Source organism: Dromiciops gliroides, chromosome 2 (assembly GCF_019393635.1).
Source record: "Dromiciops gliroides isolate mDroGli1 chromosome 2, mDroGli1.pri, whole genome shotgun sequence".
In the NCBI taxonomy this organism is placed as follows: domain Eukaryota; kingdom Metazoa; phylum Chordata; class Mammalia; order Microbiotheria; family Microbiotheriidae; genus Dromiciops; species Dromiciops gliroides.
Genome location: NC_057862.1, coordinates 360,032,192 through 360,057,393, shown reverse-complemented (window position 1 = coordinate 360,057,393; position 25,202 = coordinate 360,032,192). Strand labels below are relative to the sequence as shown.

At 36.0% G+C, this 25,202-nt stretch overlaps 1 protein-coding gene across 1 annotated transcript in view; it reads right to left on the bottom strand.

Moving 5' to 3' along the window:
• The window catches only part of ITCH (itchy E3 ubiquitin protein ligase), a 77,136-nt gene that overhangs the window by 36,994 nt on the left and 14,940 nt on the right, over positions 1-25,202 (bottom strand). Inside the window, 5 exon segments of the mRNA XM_043984645.1 lie at positions 10,438-10,507; positions 12,760-12,934; positions 13,875-13,970; positions 22,842-23,064; positions 24,218-24,375. Coding sequence (XP_043840580.1) covers positions 10,438-10,507; positions 12,760-12,934; positions 13,875-13,970; positions 22,842-23,064; positions 24,218-24,375 — 722 coding nt within the window.

The window sequence follows — 25,202 nt, the reverse complement described above, 5'->3', positions numbered from 1 at the left end:
TTACTTTTTTTTTTTAGTTGTTTTTCTGGCTACAAAGTTCATTGTGTCTTGTTTTCAAGACTGAATAATCTGTATCAGTAAATACAGATCTTTTCAAGCTCTTCATTTTTCTACTATTCAAGTAGTCCCTGAGGACAAGTTCATTATCCTTTGAGCCACTGACTGCAGTTTTTACTTGGAGCTACACTCTGCTTTTTTTGTTGTTGTTGTTTTTGGTTTTTTTTTGGCAGGGCAATGAGGGTTAAGTGACTTGCCCAGGGTCACACAGTTAGTAAGTATCAAATGTCTGAGGCTGGATTTGAACTCAGGTCCTCCTGAATCCAGGGCCAGTGCTCTATCCACTGCACCACCTACCTGCCCCTATACTCTGCTTTTAAATGGAATTTCTGGGTATTTCCATATCTATTAAAATTCTTTTTTTTTTAATTATAAAAATATTTTATTATTTTCCAGTTACATGCAGAGATAGTTTTCAACATTTGTTTTTATAAGATTTCTAGTTTCAATTTTTTTCCCCTCCCTCTCCTCCTGATGACAGCAAGTAATCTGATATGCTATATATGTACAATAACATTAAACATAATTCTGCATTAGTCATGTTATAAGAGAAAAATCAGAGCAAATAGGAAAAACCTCAAAAAAGAAAAACAACAGCACCAAAAACAAAAGAAATAGTATGGTTCAATCTGCATCCATATTCCACAGTTCTTTTTTTTTCTCCTGGATTTGGAGAGCCTTTTCCATCATGAGTACTTTAGAACTATCTTGTACCATTGTATTGCTGAGATGAATCAAGTCTGTCTCAGTTGATCAACACATAATGTTGATGATACTGTGTACAGTGTTCTCCTGGTTCTGCTTATCTCACTCATTATCAGTTCATGCAAGTCTTTCCAGGTTTCTCTGAAATCTCCCTGCTCATCGTTTCTTATAGCACATCTATTAAAATTCTTAATAGTGGGGCAGCTAGATGGCGCAGTGGATAGAGCACTGGCCCTGGATTCAGGAGTACCTGAGTTCAAATCCGGCCTCAGACACTTAACACTAGCTGTGTGACCCTGGGCAAGTCACTTAACCCCAATTGCCCCACCAAAAAAAAAAAAATTCTTAATAGTGGTCTGTATCATCTTATGCCTAAACATGTCTCCAAATTCAATTGCTGAATTTGGGTATTATCCTAGGACCAGGTTCTGCTTCTTGCTGAGCTTTTGGATGGGGTGGTCAACCATACTTGATCTTGACTAGGGTCACCTGAATTCCTAAGCTAACATCAACCTCCTGAGGTTTAACTCCCCTAAATATTTGTGGTTTAGAGCACTGAATCTTCAGGGCATGCAGTAGCAGCTCAGAACAGAATGCTATGGACCTTAGAATCCCTGGGCCTAGGATGTCCTATCAGATGATGAATAACATTCTAGGTGGTTTCCACGGAACACTTTATGGATTTCTGACCTATTTAAGGCTTTATGGGAGGCCTCCACTCTCATTACCACTAGATACAGTGCATTACAGATTCTACAAGTCTCCAGTCCCACTCTGGTGGGATGCAGAACTGTATTATTTTCTGAAGGCTTCCTTTCATAGTGCTTGTTGGCTTTTGGATAACATTGTGTGCAGTTCTGGGAGTGAAGAAGTAATTAATTGCAGCTTCTCAATGGATTTTTTAAATCATTATTTGTTCTGGTACAAATTTGTTTTTGGGGGGTTTGAGGTTTTTTTTCTGGTAGTGGGACTGTGGAATTTGGGCTACTTGCCTCCACTGAGAGAATCATATTGCCTAGAAGTGCCAGAGAATATACTTTAAAAGGCATAATTTAGGCTCTCCGTTAGAAAGTTTCTTGTGTCAAAACACAATTATATGTTTCAGTCAGCAAAAAATCTTTCATCTCACCTTCCCACCCTAAAACACACACCTCAAGAAGGCAGTTTGACATAGTAGATAGATAGCCCAGTAGCTGGGAAGGTGTGGGTTAAAGTCCTGCTTCTGACACATATTAGCTGTGTTACCCTATGCAAGTCACTTAACCTCTTAGTGGCCCAAACAATTCTCTAATACTATAAATTGAAAAAAAAGGTGCTAACCTGTCCTGGTAGAAGTTTATTCACCGGGAGTTGTCTATACTAATGAAATTACAGGTCCAATCCAAAAAACACAGAGGCAGAATGCATGGAAGTCTTTACAACACTGGAATAAACGTTAAGATGTGGCCACAAAAGTGATTCTGTACTAACTTTTCATGTTTATGACAGCATCCACATAACTTCTGAGTGCAATTATCCATATATCACCACCAGGCTATTTTTAGGGTGCTCTGTACAATCACAACAAGGAAGCATGTGTCTCTTTTAGCAATAACGTTATCAACCCCACCCACCCAGGTCCTTCACCCAAAAAAAACCACCCCATATGCTACCACTACCAATAGTAAAAACCTGGTGAAAGAGAAATTCATATCTTTCATGAAACCTCATGGAAGAACAAGTACTGGTTGGTTCATTTTGTTTTAGTACTCCACCTGGCTACCAGAAGTGTAAGGATAAATAATCTGTGGAGAAGTATTTTGGATTTCTTGGGTTTTATAGCATAGTTTGTCCAAAACATCATTATTATTATCCAAAGGGATAAAAATCTAACTATTCTAGGGGCAGCTAGGTGGCACAGTGGACAGAGCACTGGCCCTGGATTCAGGAGTACCTGAGTTCAAATCCGACCTCAGACACTTGACACTTACTAGCTGTGTGACCCTGGGCAAGTCACTTAACCCCCACTGCCCCAACCAAAAAAAAATCTAACTATTCTGAGCCTATTAGTTAAGTACAATCAAAAAATCTGCTTTAGGGACAAAAGTCACCAAGTTTTATGAAACAATATCACCTATTCTAAATTTCTGCCAATATTTAAATACTCACAAATACTTTAAAAAAATTTTTTTCAAATGAAGATCTGCCTTTTTCTCCCTCCAAACCTTCCATCAACTGAGAAAGTAAGAAGAACAAAAACCCTATTACAAGCATGTATGGTTTGAGCAAATCAAATTCTAATATGGTCCATGTCTTTAAAAAAAAAATCAAGTTGTAATCTGCACTCTATCACCTATTAGGAGGTAGGTATAGCCTGTTTCATCATAAGCTTTCTGAAATTGTCACTTGTCATTGCAATGATCAGAATTCTGTGAGAATTAATTACTGATCCTGTATTTTATATTTGATTTTACTCTGTAAGTGATTTTATTCTGTAATCATATTCTATATTCTAGGTAACAAACCTAAGCTTCTTCTTTGTCTGTAAGTATAGAAGCACATGAGTTCAAAAGTTCAGCCATCCTCTCTGAAGCTAAGTGCAGAAGTTTAAGCTTTCCCATAACCACTGTTCATTAAATGAAGACTCTGTTCTAAGTTTAGAGGTTCAATACTTTCATGAAACACTGTAACACTATGGGAACTGTTATCTCAGCAACACCTCCAAATCATTCCTGCGAAGGGATACCTGTATAACCACAGTCTCTGAAAAACATGGAATTTGTCTATCATCCTTAAGAATGACTTAGCTAACTTTGTCTCACCTTTAGCCTCATCCTTATCTAATCGCCAGGTAGCAGTGAGTCTACATTCCTGGTTCCCTATCAATGACCTCAGGATGCTGTTGGCTCCCATAAATTCACAAAGAATGCCTTTAAGATACAGTGCAGGGTCCCACATGTGTGTAATCTCTCTTTCGTTAATGTAACCAATCATAAATCCTCAACACCATGATGTTGCCAATTCCATAACCAATTCCATGATTTCTGTTCTGTTTTTTGTTCTGGACATGTAAAATTGAGTTCCATGTCCAATTCTGGGTTTGGGGCTAGCAACCGAGGAGCAATTCACCCCTTTATTAATAGGTATGGCCCCCTATTAATTAACACATCTTGCTTAGAAAAATGTGCCTCAGTTTAGCTTTTTGTTGAACGTCACTCATGATAGTTCTAAGTCCTTCAAAACTGATTTTCTTTATGATAGTGTTGTTACCAAATAAACAGTTCTCCTGGTTCTGCCTAATTTACTCTGCATTATGCAAATCTTCTCAGGTTTCTCTGAAATGGTTCCCCCTCATCATTTCATACAGCACAATAAAATTCTGTCACATACATATGTCATAACTCGTTTACCATTCCCCCAATTGATGGGTACCACATCAGTTTCCAATTAATTAGCACTGCAATCAGTATTATTATAAATATCTGTGTATACATAGGTCTTTTTCCTTTTTCTTTCATCTCTATGAGTTAGAGATTTGGTAGTATTATCAATGGGTCACAGGGTATGCATAGTTTAATAGTTTTTTGGGCATAGTTCCAAACTGATCTCTAGAATGGCTGGACCAGTTCACACCTCCACCAATAGTTCCTGAATGTACCTTTGGAAAGTCCTTTGTATATTTGTCATTTTCCTTTTTTTTTTTCCTTTGCAGGACAATGAGAGTTAAGTGACTTGCCCAGGGTCACACAGCCAGTAAGTGTCAAGTGGCAGAGGCCGAATTTCAACTCAGGTCCTCCTGAATCCAGGGCCGGTGCTCTATCCACTGCACCACCTAGCTGCCCCAGTCATTTTCCTTTTTGATATGAAATTTTAAAAAACCTACACAATTCATCAACATATTTGTATGTTACCAACAAAATCTAGCAGTAAGAGAAAGAAACAGAAATTCCATTTAAAATAACTAGATGCATAAAATGCTTGGGAAACTATCTGCCAAAACACACAGAAAATATCTGAACATGATTACAAAACACTCTTTATACAAATAAAGATAGATCTAAATAATTGGAGAAATATTAATTTCATGGGTAGGCTGAGGCAATATTATAAAAATGACAGTGTTACTTAAACTAATTTATTTCTTCATTGTCATATCAGTCTGATATATCTGTATGTATGTATGTATATATATATATATATATATATAAAACACAACATAATAAAATTCATCTAGAGGAACAAAAGGTGAAAGGGAATTAATGAAAAAAAAGTGAAGTTGTTAATTACTTATTTCAATTACTTTTTTAGTTGACCTTCTAGGATTATCTAAGTAAAACATCATATCATCTGCAAAAAGTGGTAATTTTGTTCCCTTGATATCTATGTTTATTCCTTCAACTTCTTCTATTTCTTCTCTTATTGTTATGGCTAGTATTTCCAGAACTATATTGAATAGTAATGGCAATAATGGACATTCTTCCTATACCCCTGATCTACTAGAAAGGCCTCTAGGTTTTTATCCCCATTACTGGCTCTTGATTTGACATTGACATTTCTTATTACATTAAGGAAAATTTCTTTATTCTTATGTTCTCTAGTGTTTTAACAAGAATGGGTGCTGTTATCCTCTCAAATGCTTCTGCTGTACCTATTGATATAAGGTGTGATTTTTGTAGTTCTTGGTTTTAATTAGGTCAGTTATTAGTTTTCTAAATAATTAATCGGTCCTATATTACTGGTAAAAATACAACCGGGTCATAATTTATAGTCTTTTTGTGATAGGTTTCTATGGTCTCCTTTGTAATATTTTATTTAAATATGTCACATTAATAATCATTGGGGATATTGGTCTATAGTTTTCTTTCTCTGTTTTAATTCTCTGGTATAGGTATCATACCATATTTGTATCCAGGAAGTAATTTGTTAGGAACCCTTCTTTCTCTTTTTTTTCTCCTCAACAATTTGTGTAGTAGTAGAATTATTTTTGTTTGTTTGTTTGTTTTGGGGGGAGCAGGGTAATGAGGGTTAAGTGACTTGCCCAGGCTCACACAGCTATTAAGTGTCAAGTGTCTGAGGCCAAATTTGAACTCAGGTCCTCCTGAATCCAAGGCCAGTGCTTTATCCACTGCACCACCTAGCTGCCCCCTAGAATTAATTTTTTAAAAATGTTTGGTAGAATTAAGTTGTAAATCCATCTGGTCCTATATTCTTTTACTTTTGGACTTTATGGCTATTTCAATTTCTTTTTCTATGACTGAGTTGGTTAAGTCTTGTATGTTCTATTTAATTAATCTGGGCATTTAATTTTTTTCTTTTTAAATGAGGCAATTGAGGTTAAGTGACTTGCCCAGGGTCACACAGCTAGTAAGTGTTAAATGTCTGAGGCTGGATTTAAACTCAGGTACTCCTGACTCCAGGGCCAGTGCTCTATGCACTGCGCCACCTAGCTGCCCCAGCATTTAATATTTCTATACATGTTCATCCATTTAATTTAGATTCTAAGTATTATTGGTACAAAAATGGGGAAATTAGTTCCTAATAGTTTCTTTTATTTCTTTTTCATCAGTTCTGATTTTACAGTTTTCATTTCTGATACGGCCAAATTGGTTTTCTTCATTAAAATACTGGTTTAACTGATTTATATTTTTTAAACCAACTCCTAAATTTACTGATTTAGGTTTTTTCTTTCAATTTTCAATCTCTTCTTTGATTTTTCCAGATTTCTATTGTGATGTTTAAAGGCAGTTTTAAATATATTGGTTTTCTGTGGCTAAAAGCTGCATGATTAATTCACTAACTGGTTCTTTACCTTACTGATTAAACTGCTCAGATATATATCTTCTAAGGATGGCTGCTGCTGCATCCTAAATATTTTAGTTATGTATCACATTGCTGTCATTTAAAAAAATAAAATTACTGATGTTCATATATATATTTTTTTGATCTACTGATTCTTTAAGATTAAGTTATTGGGGCAGCTGGGTGGCGCAGTGGATAGAGCACTGGCCCTGGATTCAGGAGGACCTGAGTTCAAATCTGACCTCAGACACTTAACACTAGCTGTGTGACCCTGGGCAAGTCACTTAACCCCAATTGCCTCACTAAAAAAAACAACAACAACAACAAAAAAAAAAAGATTAAGTTATTTAGGGGCAGCTAGATGGCGCAGTGGATAAAGCACTGGCCCTGGATTCAGGAGTACCTGAGTTCAAATCTGGCCTCAGACACTTAACACTAGCTGTGTGACCCTGGGCAAGTCACTTAACCCCAATTGCCTCACCAAAAAAAAAAAAAAAGATTAAGTTATTTAGTATCTAATTTTAATTGTTTCTTCAGCAATCTTTTAATGAATATTGTTTAAATGCATTCTGGTCTAAAATATGTCATTAGAATGTTTACTTTTCTGCATTTGTTTATAAGGTTTTTATGCCCTCATACATGGTCAATTTTTTGTGAAGGTGTGATGCATAGCTGAGAAATATGCATATTCTTTTCTATTCCTATTCAATAATCCCCAGGTTTATCAAAGCTAACTTTTCTAAACTTCTATTCAGAATCTTCACATCTTTTTTTCTTTAGATTTAAGTCTGAAAGGGGTAAACTGTGGTTCTGCGGTATTGGTTTTACTATCTCTTTCTCTCTATAATTCATTCAATATTTTCTTTAAGTATTTAGATAACTATGATATTTGGTACTTATGTTTAGTATTAATATTAATTCAATGTCTATGGTACCTTCTATCCAAATTAAGTTTTCTTGCTTATATTTTTAATTGGGTCTATTTCTGCTGTTGCTTTGTACAAGATCATGATTGCTATTCGTCCTTTTTTTTCCCCCACAGCTGAAGTATAATAGATTTGTGCTCTATCCTCTTATTTGAATTCTAAATCTATTTCAAGTATCTTTCTTGTAAACAACCTCCATCTTCTTCCTTTTCTCTCTCTTCCCCCTCAACATAATCCTCTTATCTGGTCTTTCTTCTTTTCAGATCATCATCACTGAACAGAACAACTCCCAGGGCCCAGGTCAAATTAGACTCCTGCTTAGACCTTGAATATGTATCATCTGCCTATATTAGAATGTAAACATTTTTTCCTTGTTTATTCCCTTATGGACAGTTTCTTATCTTTACTATTTTATGTTTCTCTTGACTCTTATGTTCATATTTCAAAGTTTCTACTTAGCTCTGGAGTCTTTTTATCAAAAATACTCAGAAGTTCTCTATTTCATTAAGCTCCATTTGTTCCCCTCCCTGTAGGATTATATTCAGTATTGCTGGACAAATTATTCTTGTTTTTTAAGTCTATATGTTTTGCCTCCTGGAAGACTGTATCCCAAACTCTACTCCTTGGAAGTGGTAGCAGCTATATCTTGTATGATCCTGATAGTGGCTCCTTAGTAGTTGAATTTTTTCTTTCAGTTTGCTTACAGTATTTTTGCTTTGACTCAGAAGCTCTGGATTTTAATTATAATATTCCTTAGAGTTTTCACTTTGGTGTGTTTTTCAGGATTCTATTTCCACTTTACCCTCTGGTTCTAAGAGAACTGAGGAATTTTCTTTTATATCTTCTTGAAATATGATGTCTAGGCTTTTAAAAAAAAATCATGACTTTCAGGTAGGTAGTCCAATGACTTTTTTTTGGGGGGGGGGGTGTTGAGGCAACTGGGGTTAAGTGACTTGCCCAGGGTCACACAGCTAGTAAGTGTCAAGTGTCTGAGGCCGGATTTGAACTCAGGTCCTCCTGAATCCAGGGCCAGTGCTTTATCCACTGTGCCACCTAGCTGCCCCCAGTCCAATTACTCTTAAATTATCTATTCTCAGTTTTCCAGGTCAGTTATTTTTGCTATGAGATAATTTATGGTTTCTTCCAATATTTCTTGTTGTCTAATGGAGACATTAGCTTATTTTTATTATTATTTATTAGTTTATATTTGATTCATTCTAATTTTCAGGGAGCATGTCTCTTTCTTTTGTACAAAATTTTCATTCTCTTTTGAATTTTCCTATAGTTTGAGTACTCAGCACTGGACCTCTTTCAGTTTCTGTGGCCAAAATGCCCCACTTGGTGCACTCCTGACTAAACTCTATATCCACTAGGGCCACCAAACTTTCTGTTTAGCTCCCTATGCTGTCCAGGACGGCAAAAACAATTCACTGTGATTTATTGCTTTGATTTTCCAATTAGTATTTGGTAGAACAGGTGTGCTGTATTTCTTCCTGCTACATTACCATCTTGGAGCCAAACCCCACTCACCATAATTCACAAGCTGAATTGTATGTAGTACACATGAAAATACTCCATCTTTTGATATGCAGTTTTACTATACTTTTCATGTTTTCATATTTGCTTTACTTTTCGGTCAGTCTTATTTTTTCTGAATACGTTTTATTGAAACTTATTGTTGGAATAAAACTAAATCGTGTTCACTATGAAAGAAAATTTAGAAGGTGGGTCCCAGGTTTATTCTTACCTACACCATTATAATTACAAAAGGAAATCCTTATGTCAGCCACATCATTGTATGGCATGAGCTTGAATTCTAGCAAGTATCTGATGTACTTTTACAACAGGTAAAAGGGTAGACTTGTCCCGTATGCAGTCCCAATGATCCTGTTTACTTTATAAAAGTAACAGAATAACCTTGAATCAAAAAAAAAATGCTTTTAATTTCTTCTAATCATAATCTTAGAAAGACTTAAACCCTGAGACTTATAATATCTCTCCACTGCCTACCCTATTAAGTTTAAACTTCTTAACCTGAGATTTATGGTTCTCCACAATGTTGGGCTACCCTATCTTTCTCCATTTATATAATATTTCTTTTATATCATATCTATCTTTAACCAAAATAGACTACTTTAAGCAAAATAGACTATAGACAGTTCTCACTTTTGAAAATGAGGATTTCTTTCCAGATTCTTTACATGAAGTTGAATTTGCATAATGCAAATTTATGTAAAATTGAGAACTTCTGTACTTTCTATCATCTATAAAGGTTCCTGACTATTCTTTGATGCTTAGGATTTTTCACCATTTCTGTCTAATGAATTGCTATTCATCATTTAAAGCCTACCTCAAATACCACCTTCATGAAGCCTTCCTTTATTTTTCTCTATCAGTAATCACCTTTTCTCCTTAGACCTAACACAGCACTTTATTTTTACCCCTCCAATACACTCGTGGAGAGGCTGCATGTGTACAGAAAGCAGGCCTTAGCAATCAAGAAGAACTGAGTTCAAGTCCTGCCTCTGACACCAACAGATGTGTAATTCTGATTAAATCTCTAAAACTGTCAAGAACCAAGCAACTTTCTGAGGCCTTAAGTTGCAAAGCAGATGCTGATCTGCAACAGTAAAATGAATTCCTTACATTAATGAAATTATAAGTCTAGGCCAAAAAAATGTACTTATGAACTACTTTGTGTTACAGCTTTATGTGTATATGTTCAATAATCTTAATTAGTAAGCTCTTTTAGCCCATGCCATCTCAATGTAGTATTCCTTTCAGTATTTAATACATTTCTCTCCACTAAGACATTTAATAAATGTCTTGTGAATTGAATTAGCGATATATACTATATTTTTAAATTTAAATTTTATTAAAGCAAAAGCAAAGTTATAATCATAAAGAGTTAGCAAATTTTTTTTCAAAGTATGATTTTCTCTAACTAAAACACAATTTGAATTATACTTACCCCATCCTGGTGGCAAAGGTCCAAGAGGATCAAATTCTTTACTCTGAGTTGAAGTAAACAAATCTTGATTCTACATAAAAATGAAAAGGATATATTAATAACTCAATACTAGCATGTGTCTTTAGAAATTCTAAGAACAGAACTCAAAAAAATACATTCACAGATCTGCTGAAGACTATGAAGCCCATTATAACTTTATTTTCTAAAGGATAGCATAAAGATGTGACAAAGCTTAATAGTAATTAAGCTTAATTAGTAATATATTTCTTTATCTTCATTTCTGTCCATAGTTTTTCTTAAATGTTTAACCCTCAATTATAAAATTAGTGTTACAATTTCAAAGTGGAAAAAAGGCTAATGAAAAAAGCAGCTGAAGGAATGAAAAAGATTATTAGATAGTTCAACAAAATTCTATTTTCCACAAATATCAGAAAAGGTTTTCAGACAGAATGTGGCTAAAGTTATAGGATAGAAGGGAGGTAGCTTATTGAATGAGTAAATGAGCTAATGATTCCAGAATATTAGTGGAAAAAGCAAAGATTTCAAAAAATACATCAAGATATTTCAGAAAAAATCATTCTAATCAGTTAGTGTTCAAAAACATAAATTAGACAATTGGTATAAGTATACATGGAACAATGATCATCATAATCATTCAAACAGTGCAAGAAACACAAAGAGGCTTATCATGGTGAGTTTGCCTACCACAGAAAGGTAGGCAAGTGGTCGATATGACACTATTGTGTTCACTGAAAAAGGGAAGAAGGTAATATAAGACGAGAACTTCAATTCTTAGAATTCCTTATTTCCTTCAAGACTCTCAGCTCAAACACTTAAATCTACATGAAGTCTTTCTTGATCCCCACCCAATGGCTGGAGCACCCTTGCCCTGATTAATTTGTATTTATTTTGTGTTTTTTCTATATATAATTCCATATGTAAATGTGCTTTCTCCAAGACAATGTCAACATTTTGTAAGCAAGGAATTCTGAGGGATTAGCATAGTGACTGGCATGTGATGAGTGTGCAATATATGCTTACTGAGCAGGTACTGTGAAATGGAAAGAAATCGCTCTCAAATTTTTATGGATTGTTTTCTTCTGGCTTAAACATAGGGGTTTAAAGATATGTGATCCTTTGGAACTTATGTTTTCCTAAATTTTTGGTCTCTTGGCACCAGTAGTCTAAAAATTATAAAGTAAAGCACTTACATATTTTGGCACACTTAGCAGTTATGCTGCCTCACTGCCAAGGGACTAAAAATAAATACAAGCCCTTTGTTTTCAGAAAGCAAAGATTCTTTACCAAAAAAGGGAAATATATTTCTGAAACTGAGATGTAATTTTTTGGGTCCATATCTGTTATTTCATCAGTATAAGGGAATCCCTGTGAGGAAATCCTCCCAATGGCCATCAGCAACTATTATCTGGCTCATAGCCTTACAAAGTTATCTTAGGATGCTAAGATGTTAAGTGGCCATGCCAACACAGCCAGAGTGTACTGGAGATAAGACTTGTAACCTAGGTCTCTTACTTTAAGGCTGGCTCTCTATCCACTATACCATCCTAGTTCTCAGGGTATTGTTTTTTAACATCATTCCTAGACAGCTTCTCAGATTCTTTCAAACAACTGGAGCTCCAAATAGCTTACCCTTTGGAAAAAATAATTAATATTTTTATCAATACATCCATGATAGTAACTTCAGTTTTAGTTATTTTGGGCTAAAGTTTTCCCTTACTCAAATTAAAACAAGGATGCTCTAAATTAAAAATTACTTATTTTCCCCCAATCTGGTCATATTTATTCCATTTTCAAAAAATAAGAAATAAATTTATCTTAACCCTTGGGGTCAATTTCTTTTTAATTAAAAAAAATTTTACAGTCTTTTGTTTTTATATTAACTTCATTTCTAAAAACATTTCTCCTCCTTTTCCTTCCCAGAGAGCTGTCTCTTATTAAAAAGAACAGAAAATTAAAAGGAGGATAGAAGGAAAGAAAATCAGCAAAATGAACCAATAATACCACCTGAGTCTAACACTGTTCCAAATCCATTCGTCTACTTTCTATATAACTAATGAAGAGAGGACTAGACATAAGGAGGCAACATACAGAGGAAACAAGATATCACTTATATGTTTATATGTAGGATATCCCAAACAAAAGTCTAAAGTATATACCCACCAATAAAAACACTGACTCATGATCTCGCTTGTGAACTTACTCGCTTTTTCTTGCAGCACTTTCTACAATCATTTTGACACATGCAGGGAAAGGCCCCCAAGTGATATTTTATTAGTCTGTAGCATAAAAACTACTGCTCACCCCATAAATGAATCTCTGGTTAAACTGCTGCATTGCTCCCTGGAGTTGACTTCGTTGTAGTTGCCACTGCTCATAGTTTCTAACTGACTCCAAAGTTGGCCGCTGCCAGGTAGTAGTTCTTGTGAAGTGGTCAACATAATAAACACGTCCCATGTTGTCAACTCGACGTTCCCAGCTAATGAGAAAAACTCTCAAAATTAATATCAGTGTTGTGGAGCTGTTAGAATAAACATGTATCTGAATATCATTTAGGCCACAAAACAGGAATCGCTAAACCCTTTTTTGAGTAGTGCTAATTGTGATGAATAGAGAACCACTACCACTGAAAATGTTGGTTCTGTTAAACCATTAAAGAAAACATTTGGCATGCAGGCCTCATTACTTAAGAGTCCACAGAGACCCACTCTTTTTTTGTTTGTTTGTTTTGCAGGGCAATGAGGGTTAAGTGACTTGCCCAGGGTCACACAACTAGTAAGTGTCAAGTGTCTGAGGCCGGATTTGAACTCAGGTACTCCTGAATCCAGGGCCGGTGCTTTACCATTGCGCCATCGAGCTGCCCCCCAAGACCCACTCTTAAACATGGCTTACAAATACATTTATATCTAGTTCAGTCAGAAAGATAGTGATTTTGTGATAAGGGCCTGAAATAAAGACATTTTGTGATCACCAGTAATAAACCCAAGAGAGAAAAGTAAGATTTTGAGTTCAGTCAACAGTTGATAGTGAAATACATCATTATAGGGGCAGCTAGGTGGCACAGTGGATAAAGGACAGGCCCTGGATTCAGGAGGACCTGAGTTCAAATCCGACCTCAGACACTTGACATTAATAGCTGTGTGACCCTGGGCAAGTCACTTAACCCTCATTGCCCCACCCCAAAAAAATTTAATTAATTAATTAAATATAGCATTATAGAAGCAGCAAGATCTAAGCAACCTCTTACTCAGATTAAATGAAAACCATTCCAATTTCTGCCTCTCTTTTGTAATATTTCAAACTTTGTGTAGAGTAGGGTAACAAAAAAACAGATCACACAAGAATGCAGATGGACTTGAAAATATTTAAATTTCTGTCTCTGAACAATTGTTCAAAGTTTTTCATTATTTTAGACTCACCCAGGAGGAAGAGGTTCAGGTCTATCCCATGATGTTCTTTTTTCAACATGGTCTACATAGTAGACTCGTCCATGCTGGTCCACTCTCTGTTCCCAACTTAAACACACATAAATAAAATGGCTGCTGTGGTTTCATAGTAGAAAAATATTCCAAATATTATATTGTTCTAACTATTTCATTTAAAAGTAGCACTTTTTTAAGCATTAAAAATTCTGGATAATGAACAATACAAAAATTAAAATTAAAAGAACATGTAATTCTAACAAAAATATACTCAACAATTAGAGTTATCCTAAGTAATCCTCTTTTTGCAAAATATTAAATGTTTCACCCTCTCAACAAACTATTAGTTATGTGAACTGCCAGGTCTGGCAGGCGTTCTGAGGATACATCTAAGCATGGAAAGGCTCATGATCACTATCCTGCCCACATGGTGATAAATACCTTTAATCGTAATAACCCATGAAATAAATTGTACTCAGTCTTATGCAACCCCTTTCTGTTCCTACAGTGACTACAGTAGAGTGGCAGAAAAGACAGCAAACAATACAAAGAATCAAATAATTCTTAGTTCATCTTTAAATATTAACTTAAGGGGCAGCTAGGTGGCGCAGTGGATAGAGCACCAGCCATGGAATCAGGAGGACCTGAGTTCAAATCTGGCCTCAGACACTTAACACTTACTAGCTGTGTGACCCTGGGTAAGTCACTTAACTCCAATTGCCTCACCCCCCAAAAAAATTAACTTAGCTGTTGGTACTCCAAATATGAGATCTTTGCCCAGTAAACAACCAGTGAGCATGTACCTAGAAAAAGATGTTATAAATGCTGATATTCTTACTATAAATGAAACCAGGAAAAAGTTGCAACTAAATGAGATAATGGCATACAGATTGTTCTTAGAGAGGCAAAAAAGGGATTTGAGAAATTAGTTTTATTATTTGTTGAAAAGTAATATGAAAGGGACAGCTAGGTGGCGCAGTAGATAGAGCACTGGCCCTAGAGGTCCTGAGTTCAAATCAAACACTTAACACTTACTAGCTGTGTGACCCTAGGCAAGTCACTTAACCCCAATTGCCTCACAAAAAACCCCCAAAACCAACCAACAAACAAACAAAAAAAGAAAAGTAATATGAAAGATCATTTCAAGAGTTCTTTGGCCACCTCACTGAAGTATTCATGGTATTTGAAAAAAGACCGCCATGAAAATAATTAGTTTATTCACTTGTATCTGCTCTAGAGAATGGAGAGCTAGATAAGATCATCAAAGTTCAAGTAATATGAATTCTGATATTCAGTGACTATAAAGGTAGATATATGGAAAGATGGTAAAAAAAAATGTGGGCAAAAACAGTTCTGGAATAAGAAATGAGAAAGCCCAAAGACTAGTGGACTATTCAGAAGCATCATACTGATAATAAAGAATTAATATTTTCTTGAAAAAAATGTAAGATAAAATTTTTCAAAAAGAAAAGAATCAAAGGTGATGGACAGTGGCAGCCCCAAATAACCTTATAAAAATGAAAGTTATTTTAGCAGACAAGAAATGACTCATTTACTGGTGTGAGAGTCATTATCTAATCATCTTTCTGCTTATACTCAATATGCTAAAGAAAAGATCAAATATAAAAATTGAACAAAAATGGGGAAAAATTAGGCATGTTTAAAAAACCACAACTTTTAACTTGAATTATTTAAACAATTTGCTGATATCAAAATAAGAGAAATGGGTGAGCAGATATCATCACAGACTACTACCATTTCCTAAAGAAGCCTAACAGATACAAGTCAACTTCTATAACAGAGACAAAAAGATTCTAGAAATTGTCCTTGGTCACTAGATCTTCTTGCTAAATAAAGAAATAATACCGCCAAGAGCTCATCACCTAAAAAAGTCTTATGTTGGATGGTAAAAAATTATGAGCAATATCATTTGAAAAAATAGTGAGAAACAATGGCGAGAAAACAAATTTGAAGAAACTTTGCTAAAAGATCTCACTAAGCAAGTCAATCTAAGGGCATTTAAGGATACACTTAAAAGACAATGAACAGATGGAAAGTGGAAAAGATTTTTTAAGTGTTCATATAACAAAATCTTTTCATCATTCTGAAGATTGAAACCACTATACTTGGTCTTACATCATAGATAGATGTACTGAAAGGAGAGGAAATGGCATTGAAGAAAACAATAGATTAACGGATAGATTAATTATAAACAAAAAAAGGTCCATGATGGGACACCTTGGAATGAAGGAAGGAAGGAAGGAAAGAAGGCAGGAAGGAAGGAAGGAAAGGGAGGAGGGAGGGAAAGAAGAAAAAAGAAAGAGAAAAGGAAAAGGCAACCTAGAGAATGTGAGGAACTACTTAATCAATATCCCTCCCTTATGATCTCTAAAAATGTTTATAGGGACAGCTAGGTGGTACAGTGGATAAAGCACCAGACCTGGATTCAGGAGGACCTGAGTTCAAATCCAGCTTCAGACACTTGACACTTACTAGCTGTGTGACCCTGGGCAAGTCACTTAACCCTCATTGCCCCCCCCCCAAAACGTTTATAAAAATAATGCCTGCACATGGATAACACAGTTAATGAAAGCATGAAAAGGGAATGGGCCCACTTCCACAAATGACATCCAACAGTAGATTACATTTATGATCCCACACCCAATTAAAAGGTGTGCAGAATGCAAGATTCCCTATGCTGTTTGATAATTGAATTTTTTTTGGATTTGGTAAAACAAAATGATAATTCAACAGGTAACACAACTCCTATATTTATCAAAACAACAGAACTCTAAAGATGCAATAACATTTACAGATATGTTTTATTTTCATAATTTTACTGAAATTTAGTATTTCCTTTGATTATGAATTTTTAAAAATCCAAGAAGGGGACCACACACAAGCTTCACTAGACTACCAAAGGAATCGATGAAATTTTAAAAATTAAGAATTCCTGCTACATGGGACAGCTAGGTGGCACAGTGGATAAAGCACCAGCCCTGGATTCAGGAGGACCTGAGTTCAAATCTGGCCTCAGACACTTGACACTTACTAGCTGTGTCACCCTGGGCAAGTCACTTAACCCTCATTGCCCCACAAAAAAAAAGAATTCCTGCTACAAATAGTGAGGTCATCCAGCTGCTCCTGTTTGTGTTTTAACATTTTGCTTATCATATCAAATTTAAGGAACATGGCAGAGTTTCCTACAGAAGATACACAATCCTCCAAAAATTCAAGGTTAACCAAGTGGATGAAGAATGTCTACTGTCCAGACTAGATGATCAGTTGTATGGAACAATACATTACAACTGGTCCATTATTGTACAGAAATGACAAATAATTATTCAGTTGAATGCAGAGGATGATGAGAATGGACTGTATTACCTTCAGAAAACTGTACAGTTCTTTTAATTGTCCCAAGCTTTTCCCTGAAATAAAAGTTGACCTTTTTAACAGCAATATCTTTCTACTCATGTTATACTGGCTTAGAATTATGAAGGACGGCAAATGAATATCACAAAAAAAGAAATGGAAAGTATATATGGTGTGTATGAGCAGGTGATACATTATAAACATGTAACTACACACAAGTGCTATAAAGGTATAAAGTCACATCAGAGAAAGATTGAAGGGGGAGGGGGAAAAGATAGGCTGGTCTTATAGCAAGAGTGAGGGATAAAGTGATAGACAGTCTTTGTGTTTCACTGGAATCCACCAATGTCAAAAGAACGTAAAGACTTCAAGCACTCATATCTGAGAAAAGGGAAACAAAATGAACAGGATAAGCAGGTATGAATGAGATAAAATCTGCATCACTGTACAGAGAACCTACATTGATGGAACTCCTGAAGTCTGAGATAAAATTCAAATAGCACTAGCTATAAATACCAGATAAGTTTTTAGCTTCTACATTTATTTTTATCTACAATGACCATAGTTTGTTCAGTACTGGTGCCATCAGGAAAAACATTTCAATTGTTCCATTTCTCTGTTACATGGGAACTCATAAGAAGACTAAAGGAGAAATGAACACATAGTGCACATAAGTCATTTTGATAACCAGTTGATGCCCCGTTCAAATGCCATTTTCTCCATAATCACCCTACCCAAAAACCTCTGCCTCCTGAAAATTTCTACATAATACATTCTGAATTTAACATCAAATAAAATGGGCATGTCCATATAGAGAGCAGAAAAATACATGAGACTATAAATTTATTTTGTATAGCTTGCTTTTCTTTCTATAGTACTTCACATAATTTTAGTACACCACAGCTATACAAATCTTTAGGAGAAATGTACTAAAAGGTCACAAAAACATGATGTCACTTCCACAAAATTCAGTCCTGTTACTGTTTCTTATGTACATGTGCTATTCTCTATTCTATCTAGGTCCCTCTCTCTTCAATTGTTGTAACTTAAAACTGAGGAAGAAACAATCTTTTAACATGGTTAACTCTATAATTCAATATCCAAATGGATGTGATCTCACTGATATTAATATTCTTGCTAACAATGAGTATTGTAACTCAACCATGCCTATCCATCCTAAGTCACATTCCAAGTCATCCCATAAATTCAACAGCAAGGAGTCTACCCAATACACTAAAGGTCTTCCTTGCTTTTTCCTGACATCATAAGGATAGCAGGTAAGCACTTGGGCTGTCATTTATTATTCCTCACACTTTCCATATAACCAGACCATCTTTTAATCTTATCATAATTCTATGACATCTAGGTAGTACAGCGAATAGAGCTCTCGACCTAGTAGAAAGACTTGAGTACAAATCTGGTCCCAGGAACTTACTAGCTGGGAACTTGGACAAGTTACAACTTCTGTTCTTTATCTAAAAACAGGAATAATAATAGCACTTACTTCCCAGGATTTTATGGGGATAAAATGAGGTAATATTTGTAAAGAACTTTTTAAATTTTAAAGTGTTATATAAATTCTAGCTATTATTTTTAAATCATCTTTTATGCCTGTTCATCACAGTTTCTCAATTGTTATAACTTGCTCATATCCATTTTGAACCTGTCTCTCCATTGCCCTCTATACAATGTTCACTTTCAATTATTATGAGATTATTGTATTATTATACTATGCTGGTATAACTGCTATTAAACAGATGGGCCTTTTGTTTCTGAGAAAAGCTTTTGATCAACATAGGAGTTTTGCAATTTCTAGAAGCTATCCAGCTTGCTCCCTTCCTCCTGTTTAATTCTGGGCCCAATTCATTGTCCATTTACATTGTCTGTCCCAGGGGATAGAATGCTGGACCTGGAGTAAGGAAGAACTGAATTCAAATCCAGCCTTATTTTAGAATTATTTTAGGATGTATAGCCCTGGCAAGTCACTTAACCTATTTGCCTAAGATTCCTAAACTATAAAATGGGGATAATAACAGCACTTACCTCATGGTATTGTTCTAAGGATCAAATGAGAGACATTTATAAAGCACTTAGCAGATAATAGGAGCTTAATATATAAGTACCTGTCCCAGAGAGTCACAATGATAGATTCTCTGTTGTTCATCTGTATATTATAATCTGAGCAATATCTTTCCTGAGAGGATGGTCATGTCAACTTATCAACACATTTATTATCTACCTTGTGCAAAGCATCAAGCTAGGTGCTGAGGAAGAAAAGTCAGATGGAAGAGGTCAAGTGCTTTTGAGTCATTATGGATCTCTTCCAGTAGTTTTTGAAAAGTTCTAGGGCATGATGTTATTTGCACATTATCTTTCACAAACAGAAGTATCAGGAGGACACTTCCACATTCATAGAGAATATCTCTTCAACTTAGACTTTTTTACTGGATCTCCTAAAATACAGTGGTAAATAACTTTAGAGTGCATGTTTCCTTATTATGCCTCACCTGATTATTTATGATCAGAGGGTAACAGAACAGAATAATTTCTGTTTTTCTATCTTTCAAAGAATCTTGAATGATTTTTATATGTAGGAGATGCATTTTGTTGAAAGAGAGCTTTTCATTCTATTGAATTAAACATGGTGAACTCAATACGTGGTTTTTCATAACCCACAAAAATAAACAGTGGTATCTTCATTTCAATATATCTTTCAGTTAATTGAGAAATGGCAAATATGTGGTTCATTGTTGAATTCATCACTTGCAAAAGCCTGCTTATTTCCCAGTTAAAGTGTCACCAAGAACACCCTCAATTCACATATGAATGGGTCTCAAACATTTTATGCAGATGAAAAAGTATAAAAGGTTGATAATTGCTGTTGTTCTTCTCCTTCACTGTTTTTCAGTATTGTAACAAAAGTCTGAGATTTTTTTCCCCCAACTCTTTGGTATCTTCCCTCCTTTGAATAACTTGAGAATTAATCCTTTGACACTCAGGTGTGTTACTTCTAGCCCTCCTGCACATGTGGTTCAATCTAGCTGCTTTTCTTGACTTTGTTCTCTTTAATGCCAATCTTACCTCCCTTATAAGTAAATCTGGCACTGTGATGTTAAAATCCAAGTATGGTGGCTCTACTGTCCTTAATGGTGAAAAGTTTGTTTTGTAAATCTTTGCTGATTTTTTCCATTTATCTTCTACTTGCTGTCCTCCTTCCATTTTTGTCCTTACATATCCTCAGGGTGACTTCATTTAGTTGGTATCCTTGCCAAGCCTTCTTTAAAGTGGTTTTACCTTCCAATGCTTCTCTCTGTTTAATGAGGCAATAATGCTCATAATCATTCATCATCCATCTTCATAAAATTTAACATCTGAGTTTATACTCTAATACAGTCTTGCCTTTGGCTTCCATCTCTCTCCTTGTTGCAAATAAGTCAAAATATTTGACTGCTTTATGGATTCTTTTGGTCTTCTTGCTATGGCAATGATTTATACAGATTAACTTTGGTATGAAATAACTGATGTTAATGTCATGTCTGCTGTCCATTACCCAGTCTCCATTATCAATTTTTTAATTCAAATAGTTCAAGACTGAGTTGTCTCAAATATGCTTATCTTTTTTTCACTAACATTACTTCATCTAGCTTATTACCTCTGATGTTTCCTTTGAAAAGTCTATGATCTACCTGGTCAAATACGGGGCAAGTTATTATTGTTGTGTTTACTGAATAACATTTTATGTCCCTGATTAGTAACTTTAAAATAGTGATTAGTGAAACCAACTTTCTTTTTACACACACACACACACACACACACACACACACACACACACACACACACTCCAAAAGCTGTTATGAGCCAAGATGCTATGATACAGATCAGGAGCAATTTTGAGTTAAGTTCACTCTTAGGTGGATCCAGTTGTGGGAAATGTGTATATAAGGGTCATTCTATCTACTGAGCAGGAAACTCATGAGACCTCACAGTACTTCCTGGCAGGCTACTTTTACCAAAGATCAGTAACCATCTTTCTGTGGAGAACAGAGCAAAATTGTGCTCACGTGTACCTCTGTTTAGTAAACTGAATGTTTTTTAAAATCTTTGACCCCAAGATGCACCAGATGTTGAATCTCCTTCCTGGGACACCTGGAGTGATAGATGGAATCTGTCACAATGATCTTAGCTCAGGAAAAAATAGAGAAGTTGAGGAGGGCATTAATTCCCTGGCCCTCAATCAAAAGTCTGACCATTAAAAGGAGCAGTGATACCTGGTTTACTGGCAACAGCCTAAGCAGCACCTATAATGTTGGGACAGAGGTAAGGTCAGTAGTGTCCTGGTGTGTAGGCAGTAGTTTGGATAACACTAGCAAAAACAGGATTACAAAGAGGGTACCCTGGCCTACAAGAAAGAGTTCAGATAACACTGCAGCAATGTGGCTAACATTGACAACAGCAGAATTGCCAGGAGGGCACCTTGGCCTTCAAGCAGAAAATCAGATAACACTGGCAATAGGAAGATCACAAGGAGGGCACCTTGGCCTTCAGGCAACAGTTCAGATAGCACTGGAAACAGCAGGATCCTAAAGATGACACCTTGGCCTGCAGGCAGTAGCTTGGAAAGCCACCAGTAGCACTGAGAAAGTAAGGAGAACAGTGTTCCCCTAGAGGTAAAAAAGCAGTGGAGTGAGCAGGTATCTGAAGATTGGGTAGCACCAAGGGTTCCAACAGTGTGAGCAGCATCATGCATGAGCCCTTGTACATCAAGCAGCAACATGAAGCATAGTAGCAAGAAACAACAGGTGAATGATGATGAGCAGCAGAAGAGAAGGAGGATGAGCAGCAGCAGCAGAAGAGGATGGATGACAAGCAGCAGAGGAACAAGGATGATGAGCAAGAGAGGAAGAAAAATGTCAGGCAGCAAAGAAGGAAGGAAAGTGGGCAGCAGAAGAGGAACCCTCGGTGGTATTTTCTTTGTTGTTTCTGCTGTACTGAGGCCCTCTCCACTTGGCTGTAAAGATGAAGGGGTGGTGATTTTTCTTTGCAGCTGACACCCTGAGGTGTCAGGATTCTAGGGTGCAGACAGGGAGAGTTAGTTCTTCATCCTCCTAACTCTCAGGGCTGCAGTGAGCTAGGATGGTATCATACAAAATCAGGGCAGCGTGAGTTCTCTCTCCTGAGGTGGATTAATCTGAAACCCAGATGTATGCTTTTGGGGCAATAAATGTAAAGAATTGCTCTACCTATTGACCTGGAATTCTCTGCGACTCCACAAAAATTCCTTGAGTACTGCTCTTCTCTGGAATCAATAGTTGTGTCTTAAGGAAGACAAAGGAAATCTATCTTCACTTACTTATATCTCAGTTTGGTAAAGGAATTGTTTATTTGATCTTCAGACTCCAAGTAGTACACTGAATTAGATGTGGAAGCCCTCCTTGAATCATGGCTCACAACAGAAAACAAAATTTTCCACCTAGAAATTTCCTATTTTACTTGATTTCTGTTATTTAGGCCATGGAATTTCCTTTCCTACACAGTACTTTCAGAAGAAATGTCAGCAAAGTAAATACAAATTTTAAATGTTAAGATACTCACCCAGGTGGAAGGGGACCTTGATTAACTGTACTGAGTTGCTGAGAAGCAGAATTTACTGGCTGTACTTGTCTAGAAGTTGGAGGTGTTGTCAAAGCCACGGTGGTAGGAACTGCTGCTCCAGCTGTTGCTCCTTCAGGAATTACATTCATATTTGTTGATGGTGATGACTCTGTACTAGATCCAGGAGTTTCAGAAGGTGCAGATGGAGAACCATTGACAGATGCTATAAATGGGTTAGGTGAGAAAAATTTTTTAAATGAACTTAATTTTTTTCTAAATTGTGACTGCAATTTTGATTTGTCAAAAGGCGCTGAAGCCCAAATACAAGCAAACTCATGTGAAAACAAGTGACCAAATATTCACAAAATGAATCCTAGGATTATAGGGCTAGTCCTTGAAGGAATCTAAGAGGCCATATAGTCCAAATTTAGGGACAGGAAATTTAATTTGTCTTCCCAAGGTAACAGAGTCAGGATTTGAAACCAGTTCCTCTGAACTCAGTGCTCTATTATATCAATCTACACGCAAAAAACTTGAAAGTTTATTTGTTATACAAACCTCTATGTGCCCCCAAATCAAAATTACAGGGGCAGTTAGGTGGCACAGTGGATAAAGCACTGGCTTTGGATTCAGGAGAACCTCAGTTCAAATCCAGCCTCAGACACTTGACACTTACTAGGTGTGTGACCCTGGGGCAAGTCACTTAACCCTCATTGCCCCATCAAAAAAAAAAAATTTTTTTTCAATAAAAAAACCATTACAGGCCTTTGTCATTTTAAAATGTGATCATTCAGGATTTTCCAATGTATGCCAAGCAGCATACATACACATTCTACTTTAAAGATGGATAAGAGGAATAAGCTAACAGATTCAATTAATTGACCCTTACTGGTGCTGCACTAAGTTATGTATTACAGGACCTCAAAGCTAGAAGGGACCTCAGGAAACTTTTAGGCCTTTAAGACTTTTTTAGTCCAAATGGAACTGGAATAGCGGTACCCCATATAGCATATTGTATTGATTCCAATACTATGATCTTAGCAGAAGGTACCATCTATGCTTTAGCCATGAAGACATAATGCAAATGAAGTTGTCACCTTTCACGGATGACCAGATGTAAAAATTTCAATAGTCCAAGAAAAAGTGAAGGAAAGGCTATCAAGTGTCTGATGATTGTTTATGGGAAGATCATCCTTGTCAAAAAATACAAAGAGAAAAATGCAACCATGAAAACACTCTAAAAATAAGAAATGATAGTTCTACTGATGCTCATGTGAACAGCAACTTAAAATAGAACAAAATAATAATAAAGATCATAATGATCAAATTATAACATTAACAACTCAGCTTTCAATATCTCTTTTTACAATACCAACCTGGTCTACGAGGATTGGGAGGAGGTGGCCGTGAAGGTCTTGGAGGTCTAGAAGGTTTAAAACCTCCATTTGTGAGAGATGGAGAATTATTGCCATTGGCCTTCCTGTTTTCACTGGATCCTGGTTCTTCAGCATTTTCCGGTCCATTTGTATTTGATCTACAAAAGGGGTGGGGAAGAAGGAACAGAAAAGGAAAAATAAAGAATTCCCTCTGAATCTTACAAAGTATGACAAAGAATAAAATCTTATGTCTCTACAGGTAAGACTCCTCATTTAGCCTTATCAAATACTTATCTGAATAGTTTTTGTACAAACAAGGCTTCTTATAAAGACATAGGCCAGGGGGCAGCTAGGTGCCACAGTGGATAAAGCACTGGCCCTGGATTCAGGAGGACCTGAGTTCAAATCCAGCCTCAGACACTTGACACTTACTAGTTGTGTGACCCTGTGCAAGTCACTTAACCCCCACTGCCTTGCAAAAATAAAAAATAAAAAAATAAAAATAAAGACATAGGCCAGGTTTCAGGTAAGAATACCTTCTCTGCAAATGAGCTGAGTGATTCTGATTAAATGTGTACACACACACACACACACACACACACACACACACACACACACACACACACACACACACCCATATAGTTTATAGATAGGAAAATACAAGGTGTTTAAACAAGATAGAGCCCTTCAATCTAACTGTTTGGAAAAACTATTTGTCATTACCCTAATAAGCCTTAAATATTATTACCTGGTGGCAGATAAGGGCAGGAGGGCTACTAATATTAAAGTCACCAATGGGGGAACAATGTTGATAACAGTTGGGTTCTCCTACCAACCAGAATCACACAAAACTTGGAGAGCAGAATATGGTAAGCTACAGAGTAATGGTGAAAATAACTGCTTGGAAATCTTACCTATAGATCCTGATCTACTGAATAAAGATCCTTAAAAGAACAAGATAAAGTGAAAAAGTGAATATATAGTA